We start from the raw sequence: 23,417 nt of genomic DNA, 5'->3' as shown, positions 1-23,417 counted from the left end.
TTATATGCCTTCTCTGAAAACAAACAAAAAAGGGCTGTCATTTAAGCTTTTGGACAGCATCACGTGGTCCTTTCCTTAAAAGGGCTGAAGGGTAACGATAGGAGCCACCTAGACGGTCCCACAGTGTTAAGTATTGTCCATAGTTATAGTTGAAATACAAATGGTGGTCAACATGATGAGCAGCTCCATTAATTAGGTGGATTAGCTGTCCAGGAATTCGGTAGTCCCCATCGTGTATAGAAATTGTCCAGATGTTGACAAAGACAAAGAGTGACAGATAGACCCCCTGAAAATATGTTATATTGATTGTGCTGTTCTATTTTCTCTGAATCAGCCAAAAACAAATGAATTTCTCACCTTATGGAGTGGAAAAATGAATGGATAAAGGTGATAGGGCAAACTCTGCAGGAAGCCATCCAGGGGGTGGAAAGCATGGCTGGCAAAAGGTGTAGGTATCTTAAATATGTGGTGCTGTTTATGTAAATGCTGAAACAGACAAACATAAATTATATTATTTGTGGTGTTAACTGTTTCTTACAGTTTACTCAAAATATTTATGCCTTTACCAAATGTTGATGTCCTTATATAGTTAATAAGTAAATGTTACCTTGTAAATGTTCTTGTGATGCATAGAGCGGTGGATCCAATAAATGCACATGTCAGTAAAGAGCAGAAACCCACATATGCTTAGTAACAAACCAGACACACCTGCAAGTCATAAATATTATTCATTACATCTTTACACCTGTACATTGGAATATGCCAAATAAGGTTGACATGCTTTTACCTTCAGAGGTTTCATATAAGTTGTCATAAAGTTTACTGTATCCTTTAATCTCCCAGTAAAAGAGACCCACTGTAGGAAAACTCATCCAAAATATCGATACAAATCCAAGCTTAATTTCTTGTAGTACCTGGTTCTGTTATTTAAAATTACATTAAAACATTTAAAGGAAGCATTAAAAGTTAACTTAAATATCTGATTGACACACTGTACCTTAATAAATTGTGGATGTTTCATGAGTTCATGGTCAAACACATAGTAGAAATTAAAAGCACCAAATCCCAGGTAAAGTAGTTCTGCTCCAAGAATTGTAATAATCCATAGGCTGAGAATTTGCCGCATGGTGTTGCTTTCTGGCCAGGAAACTGGGTAAACCAATGGAGTAAAGATGTAATAATCCATAAAATTCAGTACATGATCCATGTCTGAAACAGTAAACAGGGTAAAAATAACATTGATGTGTATTTTTACACAAAAACAACCATATGGTTCTTCAAAAGTTTAATGATTTAATCCAAGCCTTCTAATTCCTGCCTCATTGAAGTCTAGGCGACAAATCACAACTGCAGTGTGTGTGTGTTGCTTTAAAGTCAAACTGACCTGAGAATCAGATGGTTATATCAACTGGTTGTGACTTCGCTGAAGAAAAATTGGCTGTGCTTAATGAGGCCTGGCGTACGTGTCAGCTCTGGTGAAACAAGATCCTTGCATATTTTTTGGTCCTCCACCAGACGCCTGGGAGCTTGAGGATTCTGCGCAGTGTTCCTAGTACTGCACTTTTGTGGACTGAGAGTCTGATGTTTTTCCTGGGGTCTGCTGTGGCCACTCTTTCAATCTGGGGGGTCACTGACCCAAGTGACCACGGGCGCCACTGATGCCTTCACCTTTCATATCTTCTCTAGTTTCTTGTGTTTATGTTTACTACTTTCCATATTTTATATAGACACAGAGGACATCAAATAGGCTATATGACTCAAGATATGTGGAATTGTGTAGTCAAGGAAAAAAAGTAAATCTGTTTTTTTTTTTTTTGTTTTTCTCACAGTAGCCTCACTTTGCTTCGTTGACAGTTCTGCAAACTCTTGGGCTCTATTTCACAAAGCAGGTTGAACTAACCCTGAGTTTAATTCCTGACTCACAGATATCCTACTCAGACAGCAATAACTCAGAGTTCCTTGTTTTAGAAAACAGGTTTGGAGCAGAGTTAAACCACTCAGAATTTGTTGAGTTTGTTGAGTTTAGCTGAGGAGAGAAGCCATGATCAATGAGTCAGTGAGTAAACCAGAGGAGTCAAGAAGTCATGACTGTGGACAGGTTAAATTCAAGTTTGATATTAAAATGGGATGTTAAGTGATACTTTAATGACTAGTTAGTGTGATACATTAAAACACATGAACACATTTTTTTACACTTGTACCTTTGTTGTTGTACTTAAAAAAAAAAAAAAATATATATATATATATATATATATATATATATATATATATATATATATATATATATATATATATATATATATATATATATATATATATATATATATATATATATATATATGATCCGCGAAACTTGGATGGAACTGGGGAACTTGGATACAACACGTCAGAGGCGGTGGTTTTTGCTCACGAGCGCTGTTGTGCCTGAGTGCAACAGTTCGTGGGAACCGTGTGCACACACCCCCCCTCCCCCCATTAAAAAAAACAACAAAATAACCAATCTAGATACCGTTGTCTTTGAACAACGAGAGTCTGTATTTACAATCTCTATTAAGCTATGATATCGACTGTTAAATGGTGGCGCAAATGTTTATCATGTGTATTATATGTCTTTCTTTTTTCTTTTTTTTTTCTTTTTTTTTTACTTTGCTGTTTCGACTTAATTATGTAAGCCTTGTTTTCCTCCAGCATAATTAATTATTCCAGGGCTGTGAGTTCTGTGTAAAACTGGGATGTTCTGTGTTCTGGTCTTATGTAATGAGCATCTTCCACCTCTTTGTCGGCGTCGTGTGCTTTGTTTACCACATCGTGTGCACAAGCTCTTTGTATTTGACGTTCCTGCGTGCAGCGTGCAGCGTGACTCACTGGAATTTGCACCCGGTCCTACTACAACCCATGCACTATAAAAGGGACAGGACTCGCTGTTATCATAGCAGACTGATTTCACAGCGGAAGAAGAGACACAGACTTCAGTTATCACAAAACGCCAGCGGATTGAAAGAATGGATCCTTGTGACTGCTCCAAGAGTAAGTTGTCGGGCTTTTCCTTTTATAATAAAAAATAATCTTAAAATTTAGTAATATAATTTTAACAATATTATTTCTGTCATAGCTGGAAACTGCAACTGCGGAGGATCATGCACTTGCAAGAACTGTTCCTGCACTAGCTGCAAGAAGAGTGAGTGTCTTAAATTCAGCTTAATATTGTTCTTAAATGGATGGGTAATCATACTGTGGTTACAAATTGTGGGCCTAATAATCTCAATTTGGTCGTAGGGTATGTGAGCACTGACAGTCTTTAGACGCAATATAGGAAAATGTCACCCATCCATGACTCTCAAACTGTAACTTTGCTCTAATCTGCAGGTTGTTGTTCTTGCTGTCCATCTGGATGTAGCAAGTGCGCCTCTGGGTGTGTGTGCAAAGGGAAGACTTGTGACACCAGCTGCTGTCAATGAAGCCTTGCTTAACTATGTCCTGATTTACTGTGATGGAACTGTAACCTACGTTATTTTTTGTACTACTAATAAATGATCCTCAATGAAAAGTTTGTGGCAGTTACTTTTTTTTAAAATTACAAACACATGGAAAGGGTGGCCTCAATTGGTGCTAAATCCACTGCAACCTTACAATATTTTTTTTTTTGTACTACTAATGAATTATTTTAAAAGTTCGTGGCAGTTACTTTACTGGAACCTTTTTCCAAATTTTAAATTGGTAGGCCTGCTTAAAATTCTATATTAACGATGGGTTAGGTATTACCTCAAGTTTAGGCTTTAAATTGCACAAAAACTCCTGCCTGAACAGGTGATATGGGTGGAGTTGCCGTTAGCTTAATTTTAATAGGTTGTATATCTAGTAAGATAATTTAATTGATCACTGCGGAACTTAAATTCAAATGGAACAGGGCGGATTGGTTTGAGTGACGCACACCGGATGTTCACTGTAGCGAGTAGCGTTCTCGGTCGATAAACTAGTTGGGTGTATTTTTGCAGTGTATCGTTAAATCATGCCAAAAGTTGTGTCCAGGAGCGTTGTCTGCTCTGATACCAGGGATCGCGAGGAATATGATGACGGGGAGAAGCCATTGCATGTCTACTACTGCCTTTGCGGACAGATGGTGCTGGTGTTGGACTGCCAACTCGAGAAGCTGCCTATGAGACCCAAGGATAAAGCCAGAGTTATAGACGCGGCTAAACACGCACATAAATTTTGCAACGTGGACCAGGACGAGACCGCTTACATTAAAAGAGAAGCGGGAATAGAAAGGCAGTTTAGAAAGAAATGTGGCAAGTGTGGTCTGTTGCTATTCTACCAGCACCAAGAGAAAAATAACACTGCTACTTTTATCGTTGACGGTGCCGTGGTGAAGTTTGGCCAGGGCTTTGGAAACACCAGCGTCTACAGCCAGAAGCAACCAGAGCCCCCCAAGAAAGTGCGAGTGATGATGACAAAGAGAACCAAAGACATGGGCAAATTCAGCTCGGTCACCGTCTCCACCATCGATGAAGAAGAGGAGGAGATAGAAGCCAGGGAAGTGGCGGACTCTTACGCTCAAAATGCCAAAGTCATTGAAAAACAGCTGGAGAGGAAGGGCATGAGCAAAAGAAGGCTACAGGAACTAGCTGAGCTGGAGGCCAAGAAGGCAAAGATGAAGGGAACCCTTATTGACAACCAGTTTAAGTGAGAAGGAGGACTTAAAGGATATTTATGAACATTTAAAACAATCTGTCTAGGCCTTAAATTGTGAAAATTTTTGTAATTTCCCATCCATAGATTGATTGGCCTGTTTTTTATTTGGACTCTGTTAAATAAGAAATGAGAACTTCCATGCTTTGTATTTTATATTAAAGAAACTGGATGCAATTTAATCTGCATGTCCAGACCAGTGTGAACCGTGTCTAACTCGGCCATTTCTGTGAATACAAACAAGTAAAATCACTCAGCATCTGTTGTAGAAACCTATACATTCCAGTGTAACTTGTGTTTTATGGGCTATTTTAATAGTCTACATCTCATCTAAGTTATACAATTAATGTTAAACATCGGGTAATATTTAACATATCTACCGATCGTGTGCTTTGTTTACCACATCGTGTGCACAAGCTCTTTGTATTTGACGTTCCTGCGTGCAGCGTGCAGCGTGACTCATGGGAGTTTGCACCCGGTCCTACTACAACCCATGCACTATAAAAGGGACAGGAGTTGCTGTTATCGTAGCAGGCTGACTTCAGTTATCACAAAACGCCAGCGGGTTGAAAGAATGGATCCTTGTGACTGCTCCGAGAGTAAGTTGTCTTCGGGCGTTTATCTTAAAATGTATGAACATCGTTTTGACACTGATAATTTTGTCTTAGCTGGAAACTGCAACTGCGGAGGATCCTGCACTTGTAAGAACTGTTCCTGCACTAGCTGCAAGAAGAGTGAGTCTTAAATTCGGTTTTATATTGTTTTAAATGGATGGGTAATCATGTGCTTACAAATTGTGGGCCTAATGACCTCTGAATTTGGTCGTAGGGTATTTGAGCGCAGACCATCTTTAGACGCAATATAGGAAAATGTCACCCATCCATGACTCTCAAACTGTAACTTTGCTCTAATCTACAGGTTGTTGTTCTTGCTGTCCATCTGAATGCAGCAAGTGCGCCTCTGGGTGTGTGTGCAAAGGGAAGACTTGTGACACCAGCTGCTGTCAATGAAGCCTTGCTTAACTATGTCCTGATTTATTATGATGGAACTGTAACCTATGCTGCATTTTTGTTTTGTACTACTAATAAATGATGATGACAAGTTTGTGGTAGGTTTGTTGTGTTTGGAGGGGGGGGAGGGAAATCACATTGTAGGATTTTAATGAATTCATTAGTAAAATAAGTATTTGGACACCTACAAACAAGATTTCTGGCTCTCACAGACCTGTAACTTAAGAGTCTCCTTCCCTCCACTCCTTACCTGTATTAATGGCACCTGTCGACAACCTCAATCAGTCAAACTCCACTATGGCCAAGACCAAAGACCTGTCAAAGGACACCAGAAACAAAATTGTTGACCTGCACCAGGCTGGGAAGACTGAATCTGCAATAGGTAAGCAGCTTGGTGTGAAGAAATCAACTGTGGGAGCAATTATTAGAAAATGGACATACAAGACCACTGATGAGCTCCACGCAGGATCTCACCCCGTGGGGTCAAAATAATCACAAGAACGGTGAGCAAAAATCCCAGAACCACACGGGGGACCTAGTGAATGACCTGTAGAGAGCTGGGACCAAAGTAACCAAGGCTACTGTCAGTAACACACTACGCCGCCAGGGACTCAAATCCTGCAGTGCCAGACGTGTCTCTGTTTAAGCCAGTACATGTTCAGGCCTATCTGAAGTTTACTAGAGAGCATTTGGATGATCCAGAAGAGGACTGGGAGAATGTCATGGTCTTCTTTGGATGCAACACAGCATTCTTTCTCCTCCAAACACAAGTTGAGTTTTTACCAAAAAGTTCTATTTTGGTTTCATCTGACCATATACCTACTGTGAAGCATAAGGGTAGAAATGTCATGCTTTGGGGCTGTTTTCTGCAAAGGGACCAGGACAACTGGTGTAAAAGAAATAATGAATGGGTCCATGTATCTTGAGTGAAAACCTCCAGCAAGGGCATTGAAGATGAATTGTGGCTAGGTCTTTCAATATGACAATGATCTCAAACACACTGCCCGGGCAATGAAGGACTGACTTTGAAAGAAGCATTTCAAGGTCCTGGAGTGGCCTAGCCAGTCTCCAGATCTCAACTGCATACAAAATCTTTGGAGAGAGTTGAAAGTCCGTGTTCCCCACTGACAGCCCCAAAACATCATTGCTCTAGAGGAGATCTGCATGGAGGAATGGGCCAAACTACCAGCCACAGTGTGTGAAAACCTTGTGGAGACTTACAGAAAACGTTTGACCTGTCATTGCCAACAAAGGGTATATAATAAAGTATTAAGATTAACGTTTGTTATTGACCAAATACTTATTTTCCATCATAATTTGCAAATAAATTCTTTAAAAATAAGACAATGTGATTATTATTTTTTTTTCCTAATTTTGTTGAAGTGTACCTATGATGAAAATTACAGGCCTCTCATCTTTTTAAGTGGGACAACTTGCCCAATTGTTGGCTGACCACATACTTTTTTTGCTCCACTGTAAGAAACTGATTTCCATGCTCTGTACTCAATGCAGTTTACTCTGCATGTCCAGATCAGTGTGAACTGTGTCTAACTCAGGCATTTCTGTGAATACAAAGTCACTCAGCACATGTTATAGAAATGTATACATTCCATTGTAACGTCTTTTATTTTAGGTATGAAGCCTATTTTAATAGCCTTCACTGGGTAATATTTAAGATGGGCCTACAAACCAACCATATTGATTCACTAATGTACACATGCATGAGTTAAACTTGTGTTTTGGGTGCTCAGTCTTAGAGAAAGTTACACAGTTTATGTCAATACTGCAGTTAAACTATAAAGGTTTAAGTTCTGTGCTTAGTGTCAACCATTACCATCCTTCCCTGTACTGCTCAAAGGGGTTAAAAGGGCACTTCGAAAACAAAGTAATAACGCATGCTTGATCTACTGATATAAAAATATGTGTAAAACAAAAAGGCCAATGCAGCAGGTCAGTCTATTTTGCAGATTTTTTTTTTTTTTTAATGGTACTCCTATATCTTTCTGCATGCATACTATATGACCATAGACTGTACATAAAGTCTACGAATGTGACCAAGCCAAAGCCTCTTAGAGCGCGAGGAATGGGGTTTGTTAGACCATCTCTGGACTAGTGCATTAGGGACAATCCACTCCAGGACCGTCTGTTTCCTTGAGGTGTTGACAGATAATTTGGTCAGGGGCGTATGAGGACAACCTTCATCTAGTCATACCAGCAACCTAACCAGCTGGCCTTCAATAAGCACCTCATGATCTTGAATTGATTTGGCGCTGCGAATGCAAACAAAGCAATGTCAGTCATTCTTTTTACCAGTAGGCATTTTCTGGTTAAGGGATATCCTCCCTTCCGCACGGCTGCGCTGTTGAGTATTCTCACATAACGTAGTCGAGGAAGAAAAAGACCAATCACGTGGGAAGTTTGGTCCAATCACAATTAAGCACAAAAGTACCGGGCCAAACAACACATTGTAGTTGAAATGCTACGTGTGCTATTTTAAAACCAATTAAGAGAAGCATTCTCACTTTTAGAAGTAGTTCAGGATACAATTCACATCTGGTTCATGTTACATCTTTCCTTTTATTCCGCTTTCGCCCATTTTAAAGACTGAACGGTAAGAATGCGAAACTTAGCCTGCTAGCATGTGCGTGGAGCCTGTGATTCCGTATGTACAACATTAAACTTAACTGGATTCAAATATAAGATGTTTTATACAGATTATACTTGCATGATATAAACACAAGGCATGTATAACTCTGAACGGTGTGTTATTCTGCTAACGTCTAGCAAATATGATGGACATTAGGGAGCGCAATGAAGCTGTCAGAATACAAACTACACCAACAAGTTTTAATAATATTTTATGGATTTAATAAACATTGATCGTAGGGTTTTCCAATGAAGAAATAGACTCATAGACATTTCTTATTGTACACAGAGGTGGGGAAAACAGTTAAACGTGTACTCAAGTAAGACAAATAATATAGTCAAGTCAGTATATATATATTGGGAATATTATTTTTTCACTTCTAGAGTTGCTCACACTGTGAAGAGTAACCAAAACTTTAACTCAAGTCAGGTAAGAGTACTCGTGCTTTATAAACTAAATAAACTGCTCATTAGATTACATTGTTTCCAAACTAAGTAAATAAGTGAGTACTCTCTGTATACATCTGACCATTTTGCTGTGCATGTGTCAATTATACCCATATTAGTGCTAATATGCCAAATATTGTATTGTTGGAGTGTTGAACCATGCTGTAAACATACTTCTACATTTAAAGGAATGGATGCTGAGGGCTTTGGAGAGCTGTTGCAGCAGGCAGAGCAGCTTGCTGCGGAGACCGAAGCAGTGTCGGAGCTGCCTCACGTTGAAAGAAACTTGCAGGAGATCCAGCAAGCTGGAGAGAGGCTGCGTTCCCGCACCCTGACACGCACGTCTCAGGATGCGGCTGATGTCAAAGCGTAAGAATACACGTTAAATGTGATGATTGTTTTATATTATTATTATTATTATTATTATTATTGTTTTTATTATTATTATTAATGAATATAAACCAATAGGTAAACATATTATTCTGTGTTCATATATTCCTATCTATATTTTAGTATATCAGAATAAAGGAAATGCCTTAGAGCTTTATTTGGTGCGATGAGGGGCACTCACAAAATGTGACACTGTGACACAATGTACACTTTGCTGTCTTATTGATTTGTGGAGAAACAGGATTGTGGATGTCTAAAAAGTTTTGCAATGGGTATTATTTTGTTCATTATTCTACTTATTGAGCAGTGCACTGAATAGACAAGGTTTATTGTAATTTCATATAAATTCAATGGGAAATGATCAAAATTGTCCTCAGCCAGCCCTCATGCCTAATTTACAAGTTTGACTGTATTGCCCTCTAGTGGGTTAAAAGCAAAAGTATAGTTCTGAGAGATTACCTATATTTTTCCCCTGATTTCAGATCAATTCTCCTGGGTTCCAGAGGTTTGGATATATTCCACATTTCACAAAGGCTTGAAACTCTGAGTGCTGCTACAACCTTTGAACCCCTGGAACCAGTAAAAGATACTGACATTCAGGTATGTAATACCTGAAATAATGTTTTAGAAAAAAGTATAAGAATATATTTGAAGGAGTACAAGTTTTGTGTGCATGTATTCAATATCTTACTAGACAGCAGCTCCAGCAAGACACATGATCGCTAACCTTGCTAGGTATGAATGTTTCAAATGGTAATTTTGAAAGAGCTGTGCAACTTGTGTTGATACAAAGAGCAGTGTAACAGCTATGCTGCAAAATTCTGGATGGAAACTGCTTGAGGACTGTCAAAAACATCAACAACTTGTCCTGAATATGTCTGAAATTACCCACCTTATCCCAGCTGACCACCAAACTAATAAAAAAATGTTTTTTTCCATGCATTTTTCCAGAATAGAACTAACTACCAACTGAAGTAGTTCTAAATCAAACTTTAGACACCTTTTAGACTCAGTTGGCAAAACAGTAACTCCCTCTCTTTTCGGGATATCCATTTAGAATTTGCTCATTGATCAACCAATCGGCAGAATCAGGTTTGTACTTCCTGGTCTTGGTTGATAAAATGCATTCTTCTTTATGGGAAATGCTTATTTACTAAAAATACAATTTTGTGGAAACTGCAGACCCTTCATATGTTTATGGATTCAGTTTTTACCAATACCGCTAATGTAGGAATGAATTAATTTGGCTTAAATTTCATTAAGTAAAACTGATTATCAGGAATATAACTTGACATGTAGCCATTTCCATCATGAATCCCACTAACATCCTCCTAATGAGATGTTTTGATGCACCACCTAGAAAATTCAAGGGGGATTGTAATTTAAATATTAAAATGGTAAAATAACCTTGTTTTTTTTTATTAGACTGTCAAATTTGTTGTTGCAGAGGTGTCATTGCTTTGTTTTAAAGCAAAGTGAATTGATTAATTGCAACTAATCTGGGAATGGGATTGTCAACTACCTTACTATTCAACTAATCATTATTTTGACTATACAGACTCCAAATTATGCCATTTGCTAAGCAAAGAGAAGTATTTTACGCCAATATGACACAGGAAACATGTAAATTAATGTAATCTGAGTCACATTTAGTAAAAATCTCATAATCACTGGCCTTTTGCAATCAAATAAATAATTGATTAATTGGAAGAATAATTGCTAGCAAAATCAATTAGCAAAATAATAGTTACTTGTAGCTACTTTGTAGTAGCTAGTTACTTTGTATCTAATGTCTATCAACATTGCAGTCATGGTGTGGTTTCTATGGTCATGTATTTTATTTATTTACAGAATTTTCATAAGTAAGGCTGTGTTCAGCAACCCTTATATGTTCACTGACTGGGAGATGATCGGCAATGTAGGTACTAGGTAGGCAGAGATCACATGACAATCAGGTTGTGAAGAAAGAGAAAGCAGAGTTGGCAAAAATGGCGACTGACTTTGGTTTGATTTGTCCTTGTCTCACTTTTCACTCTCCCATCTGGCTCCTCTCTCAATTGAGCTGTTCGCTTTGTGTTAGCTCACTATCATATGCATTCTGTTTATATTCCTTTGCAGTGTCTGCTCTCCCCAACTGTGTATATGCACCCTTCATTGTTGTTGGCATGCTTTCAGCAGATGCAATTGGCAAAGCAAAACGTTTTTGTGGGGGTGGTGAACATACTATCCTGACCATGTCTGCAGTACGTGGATTGTAACTGTAGCTGACAGTTAGTGTTTTTTTTCTCCATGTTCTTTCTTATGAATGAATGTGTAGCGTAGCGCTATCCGCACGTGGCATGCCTTTCCATGCATGTCTGCTGTGATGGATTACATGCTGTAGTAGATGCATAGTTTAGCCTATGGCACTTTGTGAATGAGTGTGTGCTGTGTGTATTAAAATATAGCCTATGTAATGGCATGTATATAACCCAGCTTGGGTACAGCGTAGCAGACAGTGAGCATATAGAAGGGCCCTCCCTTATGTGCCTCTAAAACCCCTCATTAACTAAACATGACCCTTAAGAGCATGATTAGCCTCATTTCAAGACAGGATGTCGGAAGCCATCAACTGAGGGTTGAAAAATCCATTACTATAATTGCATTGAGCTGAGGGAGGGAGGAGAGAAAAGGATGCATGGATGGATAAAAAGGGAGGAAAGTGAGTGGGAATGAGGGAGGGAGGAGGCAGTGGGCTGTCAGAGATGCTGCGATTAAGTGAAGGAGGGAGAGGTGCAGGATGTAGGATGGAGTCTGGGGAAGAGGGGTATCACCTGATTGTAGGCAGTGATCATCCATATGAACCATGGTTCTTTCTCACTGATCCCCCCTGTGTCTGGCTGCTAAGTTGGTACAATCCTCTGCCAATAAAACCACCTCCGAAGACTCTTGATGTGGCACTTTTGCTCAGTTCTCCAGCAAGAACAAGAGTCACTAGTTCACTTTTGAGTATGGAGGAGCTGAACGTGGATTAGGAAGCCACTTCAACCTAACATGGGAGATGCATCGCCGTGGGGAGCCCACTGCTGCTCTGCCATGCACACTGGTAGACAGGCACCAGGGGCTTTCATGTCTCCTAAATGCTTTACTATAGACCATAAAATGAAAAACTGCTATTTTTTAATTCACATCACATCCTGACTTTTTGTCTTCCAACCTGGAGGCTGGCATATCCAATGTGAGTATTTCTTGCTCTCTCATGCACATGTACCGCTTGTAAGACATGTGCTTTTTCTGTTTTTTATGCCGATGTTTTGTGGTCGACTTTTAATAAATGATATGATGAATGAACTGGATAAACAAATGAATCAATTAAGTATTTATTAGAAATGAAAAGCTTTGTTTGTGTAAGTGACAAATCATAAATTATATTTTCTGTATAGTTAGTGACGTTGTAAAGGGTGGGGTTGCTGTCTGTCACACACTAGTTGGAAGGTAGTCAGTTCATTGTGTCAAGGCAAATAAGGACAGAAAGCCTTCTTTCTGTGAAGCAAACCAGCTTTCAGTAACCTTATTTTTCCCCTCATTTTAAAATATTTTTCTTCGTCATTTTTCCTCTTTTGTTCATTCGGCTGCACTATTGCTTGCATTTGGTCTAATTTGCTGCTTGTATGTGATTAATGTTCTGCATTTATCTGAGCTTGTTTTGCTGGGCACTAGCATATTGCAGGAAATAGTTGTATGAACATTTTAACATGATTCCTTGTGTCCCTGTGTGTTTTATATTTTTAGCCTTTGTCGGTGGTGTAGGTTGCGACTTAAAAATGAATATTATTATTATTTTTATTATCAATGCTCTAGTATCTATCAAAAACTGTAGCTACTGTATTTGACATTAAAATGTCATTTAGATAAGCGATTTCCAACCTGAGGCGTCATGAGACATGTCAGGTTGTCCTTATAGTCCTGACCAGTCAGATGACAGGTCATGGAATACAAAATCTGTACAAATTATAAACGTATTTCAGTTACTGTTTGATTTAGTTAGGAATCATTTTTGATGAGGATGCAATTTCAGAGGCCACTTTTGTGGACTTCAGGGCCCAGCAGGTCTCCGGTACAAACAGGGACTCTTCAAGGAAAAGTTGGGAACCACTTGTCAGAATTTTCAATATTTTGACGAAACCCCAATTGAATTGTCTTTTCAATTGGTTATTTCTTTTGCATGTTAGAAGCTACATGACATGAATTTTGAATCTAAAATTAAGTTTACTTGCTGTGTATCATTAAAAAAAGCATAGTTGGCTTTTAAAATGAGCACCGTGATCAAAGTTCAACTATTAAAATGTAATGCCTGTCAGAAAAATCACAATTAGATTTATTTTTTTTCCAAAAATATTGAGCCACATTTAATATTTCGTTTAAATAGTCAGATGGGTAAGGGTTAATAAAATTCCATGTTATTAAAGGAGACCCGTAGTATATAATAAGTGAATTGATACTTATTTTGTTATAATATTTATTTTTATGCATTATTTTGTCATAACATTTCCCTTTTTATAAATGTGTAATATTCATTTTTGTAAACTTTAACAATCCAGTTCAATATACTAAACCGTATTGCGGCCAAATGTATCTTTAAGTACAATATTCTTCACCGGGACAAGACATTTTGCAGTATTTTTGAACATTTAATACCTTGTGGCCTGAGATCTTTCCCATAGTTTAAAACACTATATATTCCTTTCTCTTGTACTGAGTAGTGTTCTGAGCTTCTGTTTAGACTGGATACATGTAAATCTATTAGTAAAAATTTACTCTCTGTAGTGTATTGATCATATTACTGGATTTTGGAATTTTTGGATGCGTCTGTCTGCGACATACATTTTAGAATTGCAGAAGGCAGTTCATTTGTCATACAATTGTCAAATGTATTCCATTTCTGAAACAATGGCTCATGTGGCATATTTGCCAATATTCTGAATACATATTGAGTTCCATTTCTATTTTTCTTTACAGGGCTTCTTAAAGAATGAAAGGGATAATGCTCTCCTGTCGGCCATTGAGGAATCCCGTCGAAGGGTGAGTATTGGCCTTGGTTTAGGCCCTATGGCTTATGTTTTTATAATGTAATGTGTTTTGTGAAGTATAAAGTCTTAATAGTGAAAAATAATCAATTGTTAAACTCAATGGAATCCCCAAAACGCAACATTAAAGTACAAGTTCTAGAAAAAAATTGGTGCATAAGAGATTGTCTGGTGCTGCCTTTAGGGAATGCTTTTAAAATGGCTTCCCTAATGCGCTGATCTAATAGGACTCGTTGTTAATTAGCTGCTGTTCGTATTGGCACTCGCTGCTCCCAGAGGAAGAAGGAATCACCTCTGATTGTGACATTTGATGATATAAAGTTTCTTTACAATTATTATATTATGTAATTGTTTAATTATTTGTTGCTGATTTGTTTAGCCTTGTATTGCATATACTGTGCCCTTTTTTCTGATTTCAAGACTACAATAACATAATTACCCCCACTCCCCCCTACATATATAACTGCCATGCATAGTGAATGTGCAGAGACATGTGTGACAAAATTAACCCAGTAAAAGTGCTTTCAATCTAGATTTGTACTCCCTGAGCTGGATGTTAATTATCTCATGATCCCATTATCTTACTTTGAGTCTCTGTGGAGGGTTAAATTAGACTCACAGGTGCCCTTGTGGGTCTATACAAATTTGTTAGGAAGGGATCTCTATGTGATAGCCTGGCTAGTTAAGGCTACATGCTTTTCCTACATTTTATGAAAACTTATGATGTCCCATGGACATGAATAACAGGCGTATTAGCCAGAAACGCATGATCAGTTTATGTCAAAAATAAAAATAAGGAAAAGGACTGGGCAACTGTACTGAAAGCAGACTATCATACAAAATCAACTGTTTAAAGCTTTTAATCATGTTATAGTTGTTTCCCCTCAAAAATTATTCACCAAAAGTTGTATTTGGAGTGATTCGTGCATGTTTGAGCGATCTTTAATCTTTATTTTCAAGACGCCATTTTGCATGCCCACTGTTTTGTACTTACTTTGTTCTCCAATTTTATTTCTTAATCAGTGACGCTGGATTCAGCAGCGTCGTGTAGTCATTTCAGCTATCCATTGAAGGTGCCGATAAAACTTTGTTGTTTACGGCAACGTCAGCTCCCGCTGGGTATCGCAGTTTTCTAATGCGGACTTGTTTCTTTTATTAAGATCAATATTGCAATTTAAAATGTCCAAATTATGACATAATGATCCACGGGTATGATAGATTATAACTATATAGCAGACATAAGAGCAATAGATCTTCTTTAACACTGTTAATCAGAGGTGAGGGTGAAAAATTATTTGGGCTCTTACCCAAGAATGTTTGTGGGGAGGAGCCTCCTGCATTTGAACAGAAAGTATGAGGAACTATCTTGCCATGCTACCCATGACTATCCCTCAGTGTATTCTTCCCAGCTGGCATGTGTCACAGTATAAAGGAAGATCCTAACTTGAGGATATCTTTGTGACCCCTATCAAATGCAGACGTTCCTATTGGCAGAGGAGTACCACCGGGAGTCCATGCTTGTGCAGTGGGAGCAGGTGAAGCAGAGAGTTCTACACACACTCCTCGGAGAAGGGGAAGATGCTCTGGACTTCACTCAAGATGTGGAGGTGCTCACACATGACATCTGATATCTGTCCATCTGTGTCTTGTCAAAAATAACAGTAGACTCGTGGTGTGGTTGTTACCACCTCTACTTTCATTGTGGATTTGCCAAATGACTCCACATTTCAGGCTGTAGATGTCCTGTCCAATAAAGCCTTTGGCCAGACTAAAAATAAAAAAATAAAATAAAGTTAGATTTATTAACTTGACATTATTACATTAATATACTACTTTATTATGACTATATTAGTTTTGCATTATCATTCAACAGAGCTGTCTCGTTTACACATTTGCTGTTGTTGGTGGATATTAATAGCTTACAATCACACAAATCATTTTTCCATGTGGGATAATTTTGTCTGAATGAACTAGAAATGTTCAACCTTAGTTGTGGGGAGGTTATTTTTGAATCTACTCCAAATCTTCATTGTGTTCAGCTGTGCCCGGTATTGTGGTTGCCCCAAATCACTTGTCAAATTGCTTTAGTCACAATGTACAGATATGCAAATAATTGATGTGGTCTTTATTGTTTTACCCTTTCCAACAGCCCAGCTTTGTGAGCGAAGTTTCAGCACCCGGTAGAAGTGCCTTGGACAGTACAGAAGTGGCTTATGGACGACAGGTATGTCATTTTAAAAAGTTATCTAAAAACTGTTATGTATGTTTTGCAAATTGCAAGTTAATTTTTGACCAAACTTATAGTGTAGTTTTGATTTGGCTTGTGCTTCTTGTCATTGTTTATGTTCCTATTATGGAGCTTTAATGGGGTCACACAGTGAAGCAGGAAGTGACAAATCAAAGGTATTGATTGGTCGGAACAAACAGGGGCACATGGGGTATTTTCTCTCTGTGTGGCTTTGTCTCCGCCCTCACCGTCCTGTCTGACCTTGTTTGTTTCTGAACTGCTCATAACAGTAAGCAACGCTTCTCCTGACCATGTGCCGCCACATTGCCTGTGGTGTCATTTGTTTAGTTTTTGTAATCTTCTTTGATGATCTTTGGAACATTTTGATACTTTTTATAATATTTTTGGTTGTGAACCATTTTACTCGATGGGCATAGAAGTTTTATATTGTGATGCGGAGGTTAGGATTTTTTTTTTTTATTGTTGATGAAAAGTTAACAAAACCCATGTGATTTTATCATTTTTATTCATTTTTTTCCCCCCATTTTACAGATTTACATTTTCAATGAGAAGATAGTGAATGGCCACATACAACCAAATCTGGGGGACCTGTGTGCTGCAGTCGCCGAAAGTCTTGATGACAAGGTAAGCTATATGTTTTTGTGCTTTAGACAGGTATTGTTTTAACAGTCATTACATTTGACAATAAAACATCACTACAGCCATATATCACAACTATTCACTTAACATTTGTTTTTGTTAGAATGTGTCAGACCTCTGGTCCATGGTGAAGCAAATGACTGATGTGCTGCTCGTTCCTGCCAAAGATACTCTTAAAAGTCGCTCTTCTGTGGAAATGCAGTTGGCTTTTGTCCGAAAGGCACTCAGTTTTTTGGAAAACAGGTAATTTGCATTTTTGTGTATTCATATTTATCTTGAGCATTCAGCATTTGTACATCTAAATGTTCCTTTGTTTGTAGCTACAAAAATTACACTATGGTGACAGTGTATGGAAATCTTCATCAAGCCCAACTGGGAGGGGTGCCAGGAACGTACCAGCTTGTCCGCAGTTTTCTCAATATCAAACTACCAGGACCACTGCCTGGCATGCAGGTAAATCACACAATGATGATTTATTTAGCTACAAATCGGATTAACCTTACTGTGCTTTACAGGATGGTGAGATTGAGGGCCATCCTGTGTGGGCTGTCATTTACTACTGCTTACGCTGTGGAGACTTGAACGCAGCCATGCAAGTGGTGAACAGAGTGCAGCATCAGCTTGGAGATTTCAAGACCTGGTTTCAGGAGTACATGCACAGCCCTGACAAGCGGTATGAGCTTCTCCTGTTCCCTACACACCTTTTTCCTACAAAACATCAACTTGCCAATTTTCATTATTCCATCTACTATTATCTACTGTTGGTGTCCATTTTTTTGTTTTCATTAACCCTTAAATGCCCTTTGTTTGTTTAGGCTCTCTCCAACATCTGAAAACAAACTTCGGCTTCACTACCGCAGAGTGCTTAGGAACTGTGCTGATCCATACAAGAGAGCTGTCTACTGCCTGATTGGTAAATGTGACATCAGTGACAATCATGGGGAAGTGGCAGACAAGACCGAAGACTATCTCTGGCTTAAGGTGTGCCTCAAATGATCATTATTTAGTTTTAAAAATTAGTTGGAAAATTCACAACATGATGAAAAAATACAAAGTATTAAACTTAGAGGCTTAGTTTACTTTACATCCTGCTATGGTCTTCCTACAGTTGAACCAGGTGTGCTTTGATGATGATAGTAGCAGCTCTCCCCAAGACCGTCTCACCCTACCACAGTTGCAAAAACAGCTTCTTGAAGATTATGGTAAGAAAATTGGGTGCTTTAAAAAAGTATATGTAATGATATGTGTTTTTCTGTAGTTAAAGGTGAACCATGTAACCTTTCTAGGTTCTCCTCATGTCCATGTAATTGCTTTATCCGGAGTGTTCCACGTTATAGCATTAAACATGTCATTCTTACATTTTATTAATTCATAGGTGTTTTGATTGAAAAACAAGAATACCTTGAAAAACATGCTTTTTTGCCTGGTGGTGTCACCTACTTGAGATTTAAATTCATACTGTGGAACATTAATTAAAGAAATAACTAGAGATCAACAGATATGGGTTCATGAACAATAAGCTCTACCGATATTTTTGAGCTAATTTTGATTATTTTTCCCAAATTCTGTAATTTAAATTTATAAAAAAAACTCACCCAGAGCCCTTTTTACCATATACCTAAAAGAGAGCAGTATATTCATGTTTTGTGCTGTGATCTCCTTGCACTGTTCAAATAAAACTTTATGCATATTCTTTAGACAGCTGGTCAGCCAAAACAAAATATTGGCCCCTGCTGGAGATTTAAGGCCGATAGTGATACTCTAAAAAGTGCAAATATTGGTCCCATTTATAGGTCTATCTTTAGAAATAGCATCTCCATGGAGATGAGCAGGTGTCAGACCTCCAGCAGAAAAGTAACATGGCATTTTTTGTACAGTTAAATGCTCAGGTTTCATACATTTTCAAAATTGAACACTAAACAGTTCACATGACCTTGGCATGTATAAAGGGGAGCATGAGGGCCTTGTGTAGCCCAGATTTAGACCGCACAGTTCTTTCCCCTGGGTTTTGGCTGCTCTATTGGCCCGTTCCTGCGCTGTTCAGATAAGGCTTCACTTTTGTGTCCGTTCCGCCTCTCACTCTGCTCTGCTTGAAGCACAGCATTCTGACTCTCTGCTGCCCTGCTCTCTCTCCCATTGCCTGGTGCACTTCTTGTTGTTGTCCTCCATCTTGCTTCACAGCAGGACACAAAGCCCGGAGTCTCTTCTCTCTCTCTTTGTCCCACATACCATTAGTCTTTGCCAACTGGTCTAGTCGCTGTGTCCTTGTCAGTGGTCCTCTACATCTCTGTTCCTCTTTTTTCTGTACCTGATCCTTTAAACCTTCCGTCCCCATGCCATGTTTTCTGCCCTTTTTAACATACTGTTCTGTAGATTTGTCCTCCCTGATTTCTTGTTTGCACACTGCTGCTGCTTGCATACTCCCACACTCTTATCTCTCTTCCTCCATCCTTTCTCCTCATCACTCTCTTCCTCTCTTCTCTGGTACGCTCCCACTTTTTGAACTAAAGTGCTGTGAGTCTGAGATAAGCCTCTAAAATGGCTGACATGGTCCACCCTGTTCTATTCCGCACACTTTTTAGCCAGCAAGAGGATTAAGAATTATAATTAAAAAAGTAAAGTTGATGACTAAGTACCTGCACCACACAAAATGTTTCCTTTTACACAATGGTGGTTACTATAGAAACAGAAAACTTTTTTGCTGCTGTTTAGACATCTGTGTTACCAATGAACAAACAGAGGTTATACTTTTTGTGTTTCATTGAATTAAAAGTGCACTATATAACTTGTCTCCCTTTATGGACACAAGCAGGTCCAGGCTTACAGGTAGACCCATCAGAAAAGTTACACAGTGCAGCTTTAAATCAAGACCTTGTTATTCTTGTATTAATAATTCACTTTTCTGTCTTGTTTGGTCCCATAGGAGAGTCTCATTTCTCGGCGAGCCAGCAGCCCTTCTTGTATTTCCAGGTGTTGTTCCTGACTGCTCAGTTTGAGGCAGCTGTGGCATTCTTGTTTCGTGTCGAGAGGCTTCGCAGCCATGCCGTCCATGTTGCTCTGGTTCTTTATGAGCTACAACTGCTTTTAAAGGCATCTGGGCAAAGTGCTCAGCTCTGTAAGTGTACAATCCTCATTTACAGTTGAATGTGAGATTTGTATTTAACATTTGCTAAATACTCCTATTTACTTTCCTCATCTACAGTAAGTCAGGAACCTGGCGATCCCCCTATGGTACGTCGACTTAACTTCATCCGCCTGCTCATGCTTTACACTCGCAAGTTTGAGTCTACTGACCCACGGGAAGCACTCCAGTACTTTTATTTCTTACGGTAAGATAATGATCCTCTTTTGTAACTTGGATTAAGGTGTAAAGAAAATTACTGTGCAATGTTTACAGTGACGCCTGTCTGTTCTGATTGCTTTCCATTATGTGCTTGACCAGCAACGAGAAGGACAGCCAAGGAGAAAACATGTTTATGCGTTGTGTTAGCGAACTTGTTATTGAGAGCCGTGAGGTGAGTGATACTATAATACAAGGGCACCTGATAAAACTTAAGCCATTATGCTTTGATTTATTGCTATTCTATTTTATATTTGCATTTAAAACGGTATTGCATTATGTGACTTTGTCTGTTCCAGTTTGACATGCTGCTGGGGAGGTTAGAAAAGGATGGCAGCAGGAAGGTAGGTCTTTATCTCCCTCCTCTCAAACACAACACAATACAACACAGCTATTCAGTTTTACCTTTGTTATAAACCATTTTAACCACTACTCTATTGTCCTCATTTCTTGCATCATGCGCTGTGAAATGCTTTTGTTAAATACCTCGTTTTACTGAAACTCTTTTCTTTGATTTTTCTTTCTAGCCTGGAGTCATTGATAAGTTTGCTGGAGATACACGAGCCATCATCAGTAAAGTGGCCCTTGAGGCTGAGAACAAGGGCTTGTTTGAGGAGGCAGTCAAACTCTATGAGCTGGCCAGAGTAAGTTATATTCTGATAAAGCAGTGCTTGTGGTGTTTTGTTATTGAAGATGGTGCATTTTGTCTTTGTGTAGAATTCAGATAAGGTTTTGGAGCTCATGAACAGGTTGTTGAGTCCGGTGATTGCACAGGTCAGCGCTCCCCAGTCCAACAAGGAGAGGCTCAAAAACACCGCTGTGGCCATTGCTGAAAGGTTACTGAACATCAATAAATGTGAAAACGAATGGAAAACTTCTGAAGAGGTTTATAATGTGGGATTTTTTTTTTCCCCTCAGGTATCGTTCTCAGGGTATATCAGGGGAGAAATCTGTGGATAGTACTTTCTATCTGCTTTTGGACCTGATGACGTTTTTTGATGAGTATCACGCAGGACACATTGACAGAGCTTATGATGTATGTTTGCTAAAAGTGTTATTACCTTGTTATGAATTATCACAAGTACAAAAATGACTACTACAATGTGTTATTTTTAGGTGATGGAGCGTTTGAAGCTTCTGCCTCTCAGTCAGGACAGTGTGGAGGAGAGAGTGGCTGCCTTCAGGAACTTCAGTGATGAGGTAAATTATAACTTTGATATTTGGACACTAAAGAGGATCAGATTAAAGTTCTTCTTCTTTTCTTTTTTTTATGTTAGGTGCGCCATAACTTGTCAGAAGTGCTGCTGGCCACAATGAACATTTTGTTTACACAATACAAGCGTCTCAAGGGTGCACCAGCAGGGACACCAGGAAGATCTCAAAGGACCATAGATGACAGAGATGTGGTAAGACATATTTTAACTTTATGATTGTTTACGAATAGAACATATTGTTTACATGTACTTAGTAAACTTGACTTCTTTAACAGCAACTGCGCAGCCAGGCCAGGGCGTTGATCACCTTTGCTGGGATGATTCCTTACAACATGGCAGGGGACACCAATGCAAGGCTGGTGCAGATGGAATTACTAATGAACTGAGACAAAACACAAATGATTCATGTGAAAAAAACAAAAAAAGACACATTGCTTTTTGATTTTTGTGTTAAATAGTTGCTTTCAATTCATTCCTCCTGTCAACCCCACCTTTTCTTATTGTCCAATTTAGTTGTTTGTTTGCATCATTTGGAATAAAAAAACATTCTGTTCTGTTGTCAGTTTTTATGTTTTGTTTTTTCTTTGTTTGTTTTTGTTGCAAACAAACATGGTACATGCCTATTTATGGGTCATTTATTATGTTTTATTGGCTTAGTCTTATTATAGACAACAGATGCCATTGATATATTTTAATAGTAGACTACAGAGATGCCTTGCAGAAAATGTGGGTCAACACAATCACTTTAGTAGTGTTCTATTGTTAGAACTTATGAACAAACCACAGCAAGTAAAGACACCTGAACATTTTTCAGAATGACGTTCTACTTTGAGGGGGGCCGAGGCCTTTCTGGATGTAGTGATGTTTAACAAAAATAGATTTACTGGATTGGATAAATGGGTTTTTTATCAAAGAGTTTTGTGCATGTTTGTATTAGATAATACAGCCTGTATTACAACCTGTTTTTATATTTCATAATTTGACATTTTTCTTCTCTGAAGAAAGCATTTAAGGACATGCCTGTATCCCACCAGTCCTTGTTTGTAGTCCACTGTTGGTCCTTCAGCCTGGCCTGAGAGCAGACAGATGGAAGCACATTCTTTGTTGGCTGCTCTATATACTGTATTGGCATATGGAGTTTGCTTAAGGCCATGGACAGTGTAAGGTTTTATGTGCGTACCCTGTGTGAGAGACATACTGTACATTGACATGTAACAGCTGAAGACTACATGCATCAAGTGAATCTGGTGTGTGTGCTGCAGCTGGTGTTGTGAATCAGGCCGATGACAGACAGCGCCTATAACCCGGCTATTTCACAACACCAGGGTTGCCCTCCACCCCTGACAGCGAGATCAAGAAGATACTATTTTTTTGCTTCAATCATACACAACATTAAAACATTTATGTTATGATAATGTTGAGATTAGGCCAATGTATGTTATGGACATGTAGATTTTTGAAATATGTGTGAGACAGAATGTGATTGCATCGTTCATTCATGGTTGGGCCCAAGCAGCAGGGATGTAAGCCCTGATTTCACTGATGAACAACCTATTGTGATGTATCCTTTATAAACAGATGGCTTTCTGAAACAGAAGGGCCCTGTGTGTAGCCTGTGGTCATGACCAGTTGGCAGCTGAAGAAGTGCATTGTCCCAGTTCTTTCATTCCCATTAGACATTGTTTCCTCCCAGCAACCATTTATAGCTCCATAAAGTACAGTCCTGTT

At 38.7% G+C, this 23,417-nt stretch overlaps 5 protein-coding genes across 5 annotated transcripts; 4 read left to right on the top strand and 1 right to left on the bottom strand.

The window, feature by feature from the left end:
* Position 1: 1 nt before the first annotated feature.
* LOC117372651 (lathosterol oxidase-like) lies at positions 2-1,415 on the bottom strand. Its single transcript, XM_033968476.2, has 6 exons — positions 1,385-1,415; positions 998-1,209; positions 788-920; positions 608-708; positions 358-486; positions 2-286 (listed from the first exon to the last, which is right to left on the bottom strand). Exons 2-6 carry the CDS (start codon positions 1,205-1,207, stop codon positions 38-40), a joined length of 822 nt encoding a protein of 273 aa, XP_033824367.1. The 5' UTR covers positions 1,208-1,209; positions 1,385-1,415; the 3' UTR covers positions 2-37.
* Positions 1,416-2,945: 1,530 nt separating this feature from the next.
* Positions 2,946-3,531, top strand: LOC117372650 (metallothionein). The gene is made up of 3 exons (XM_033968475.2): positions 2,946-3,027; positions 3,113-3,178; positions 3,367-3,531. Exons 1-3 carry the CDS (start codon positions 3,003-3,005, stop codon positions 3,456-3,458), a joined length of 183 nt encoding a protein of 60 aa, XP_033824366.1. The 5' UTR covers positions 2,946-3,002; the 3' UTR covers positions 3,459-3,531.
* Positions 3,532-3,965: 434 nt separating this feature from the next.
* Positions 3,966-4,752, top strand: steep1 (STING1 ER exit protein 1). The gene has a single exon (XM_033968470.2). It carries the CDS (start codon positions 4,010-4,012, stop codon positions 4,685-4,687), a length of 678 nt encoding a protein of 225 aa, XP_033824361.1. The 5' UTR covers positions 3,966-4,009; the 3' UTR covers positions 4,688-4,752.
* Positions 4,753-5,192: 440 nt separating this feature from the next.
* LOC117372648 (metallothionein-like) lies at positions 5,193-5,782 on the top strand. Its single transcript, XM_033968473.2, has 3 exons — positions 5,193-5,288; positions 5,358-5,423; positions 5,608-5,782. The coding sequence occupies exons 1-3, from the start codon at positions 5,264-5,266 to the stop codon at positions 5,697-5,699; spliced, it is 183 nt and encodes a 60-aa protein (XP_033824364.1). The 5' UTR covers positions 5,193-5,263; the 3' UTR covers positions 5,700-5,782.
* Positions 5,783-8,093: 2,311 nt separating this feature from the next.
* nup93 (nucleoporin 93) lies at positions 8,094-22,252 on the top strand. The gene is made up of 22 exons (XM_033967847.2): positions 8,094-8,310; positions 8,981-9,161; positions 9,665-9,782; positions 14,181-14,243; positions 15,727-15,855; positions 16,398-16,472; positions 17,028-17,120; positions 17,239-17,378; positions 17,456-17,588; positions 17,651-17,808; positions 17,951-18,116; positions 18,244-18,337; positions 20,059-20,250; positions 20,338-20,464; positions 20,578-20,650; positions 20,775-20,819; positions 21,003-21,119; positions 21,193-21,311; positions 21,394-21,511; positions 21,592-21,675; positions 21,753-21,881; positions 21,965-22,252. The coding sequence occupies exons 2-22, from the start codon at positions 8,983-8,985 to the stop codon at positions 22,073-22,075; spliced, it is 2,463 nt and encodes an 820-aa protein (XP_033823738.1). The 5' UTR covers positions 8,094-8,310; positions 8,981-8,982; the 3' UTR covers positions 22,076-22,252.
* The last annotated feature ends 1,165 nt before the right edge of the window (positions 22,253-23,417 follow it).

This window comes from Periophthalmus magnuspinnatus, chromosome 6 (genome assembly GCF_009829125.3).
Source record: "Periophthalmus magnuspinnatus isolate fPerMag1 chromosome 6, fPerMag1.2.pri, whole genome shotgun sequence".
Taxonomy (NCBI): domain Eukaryota; kingdom Metazoa; phylum Chordata; class Actinopteri; order Gobiiformes; family Gobiidae; genus Periophthalmus; species Periophthalmus magnuspinnatus.
This window is presented reverse-complemented; position numbering and strand designations above follow the sequence as displayed.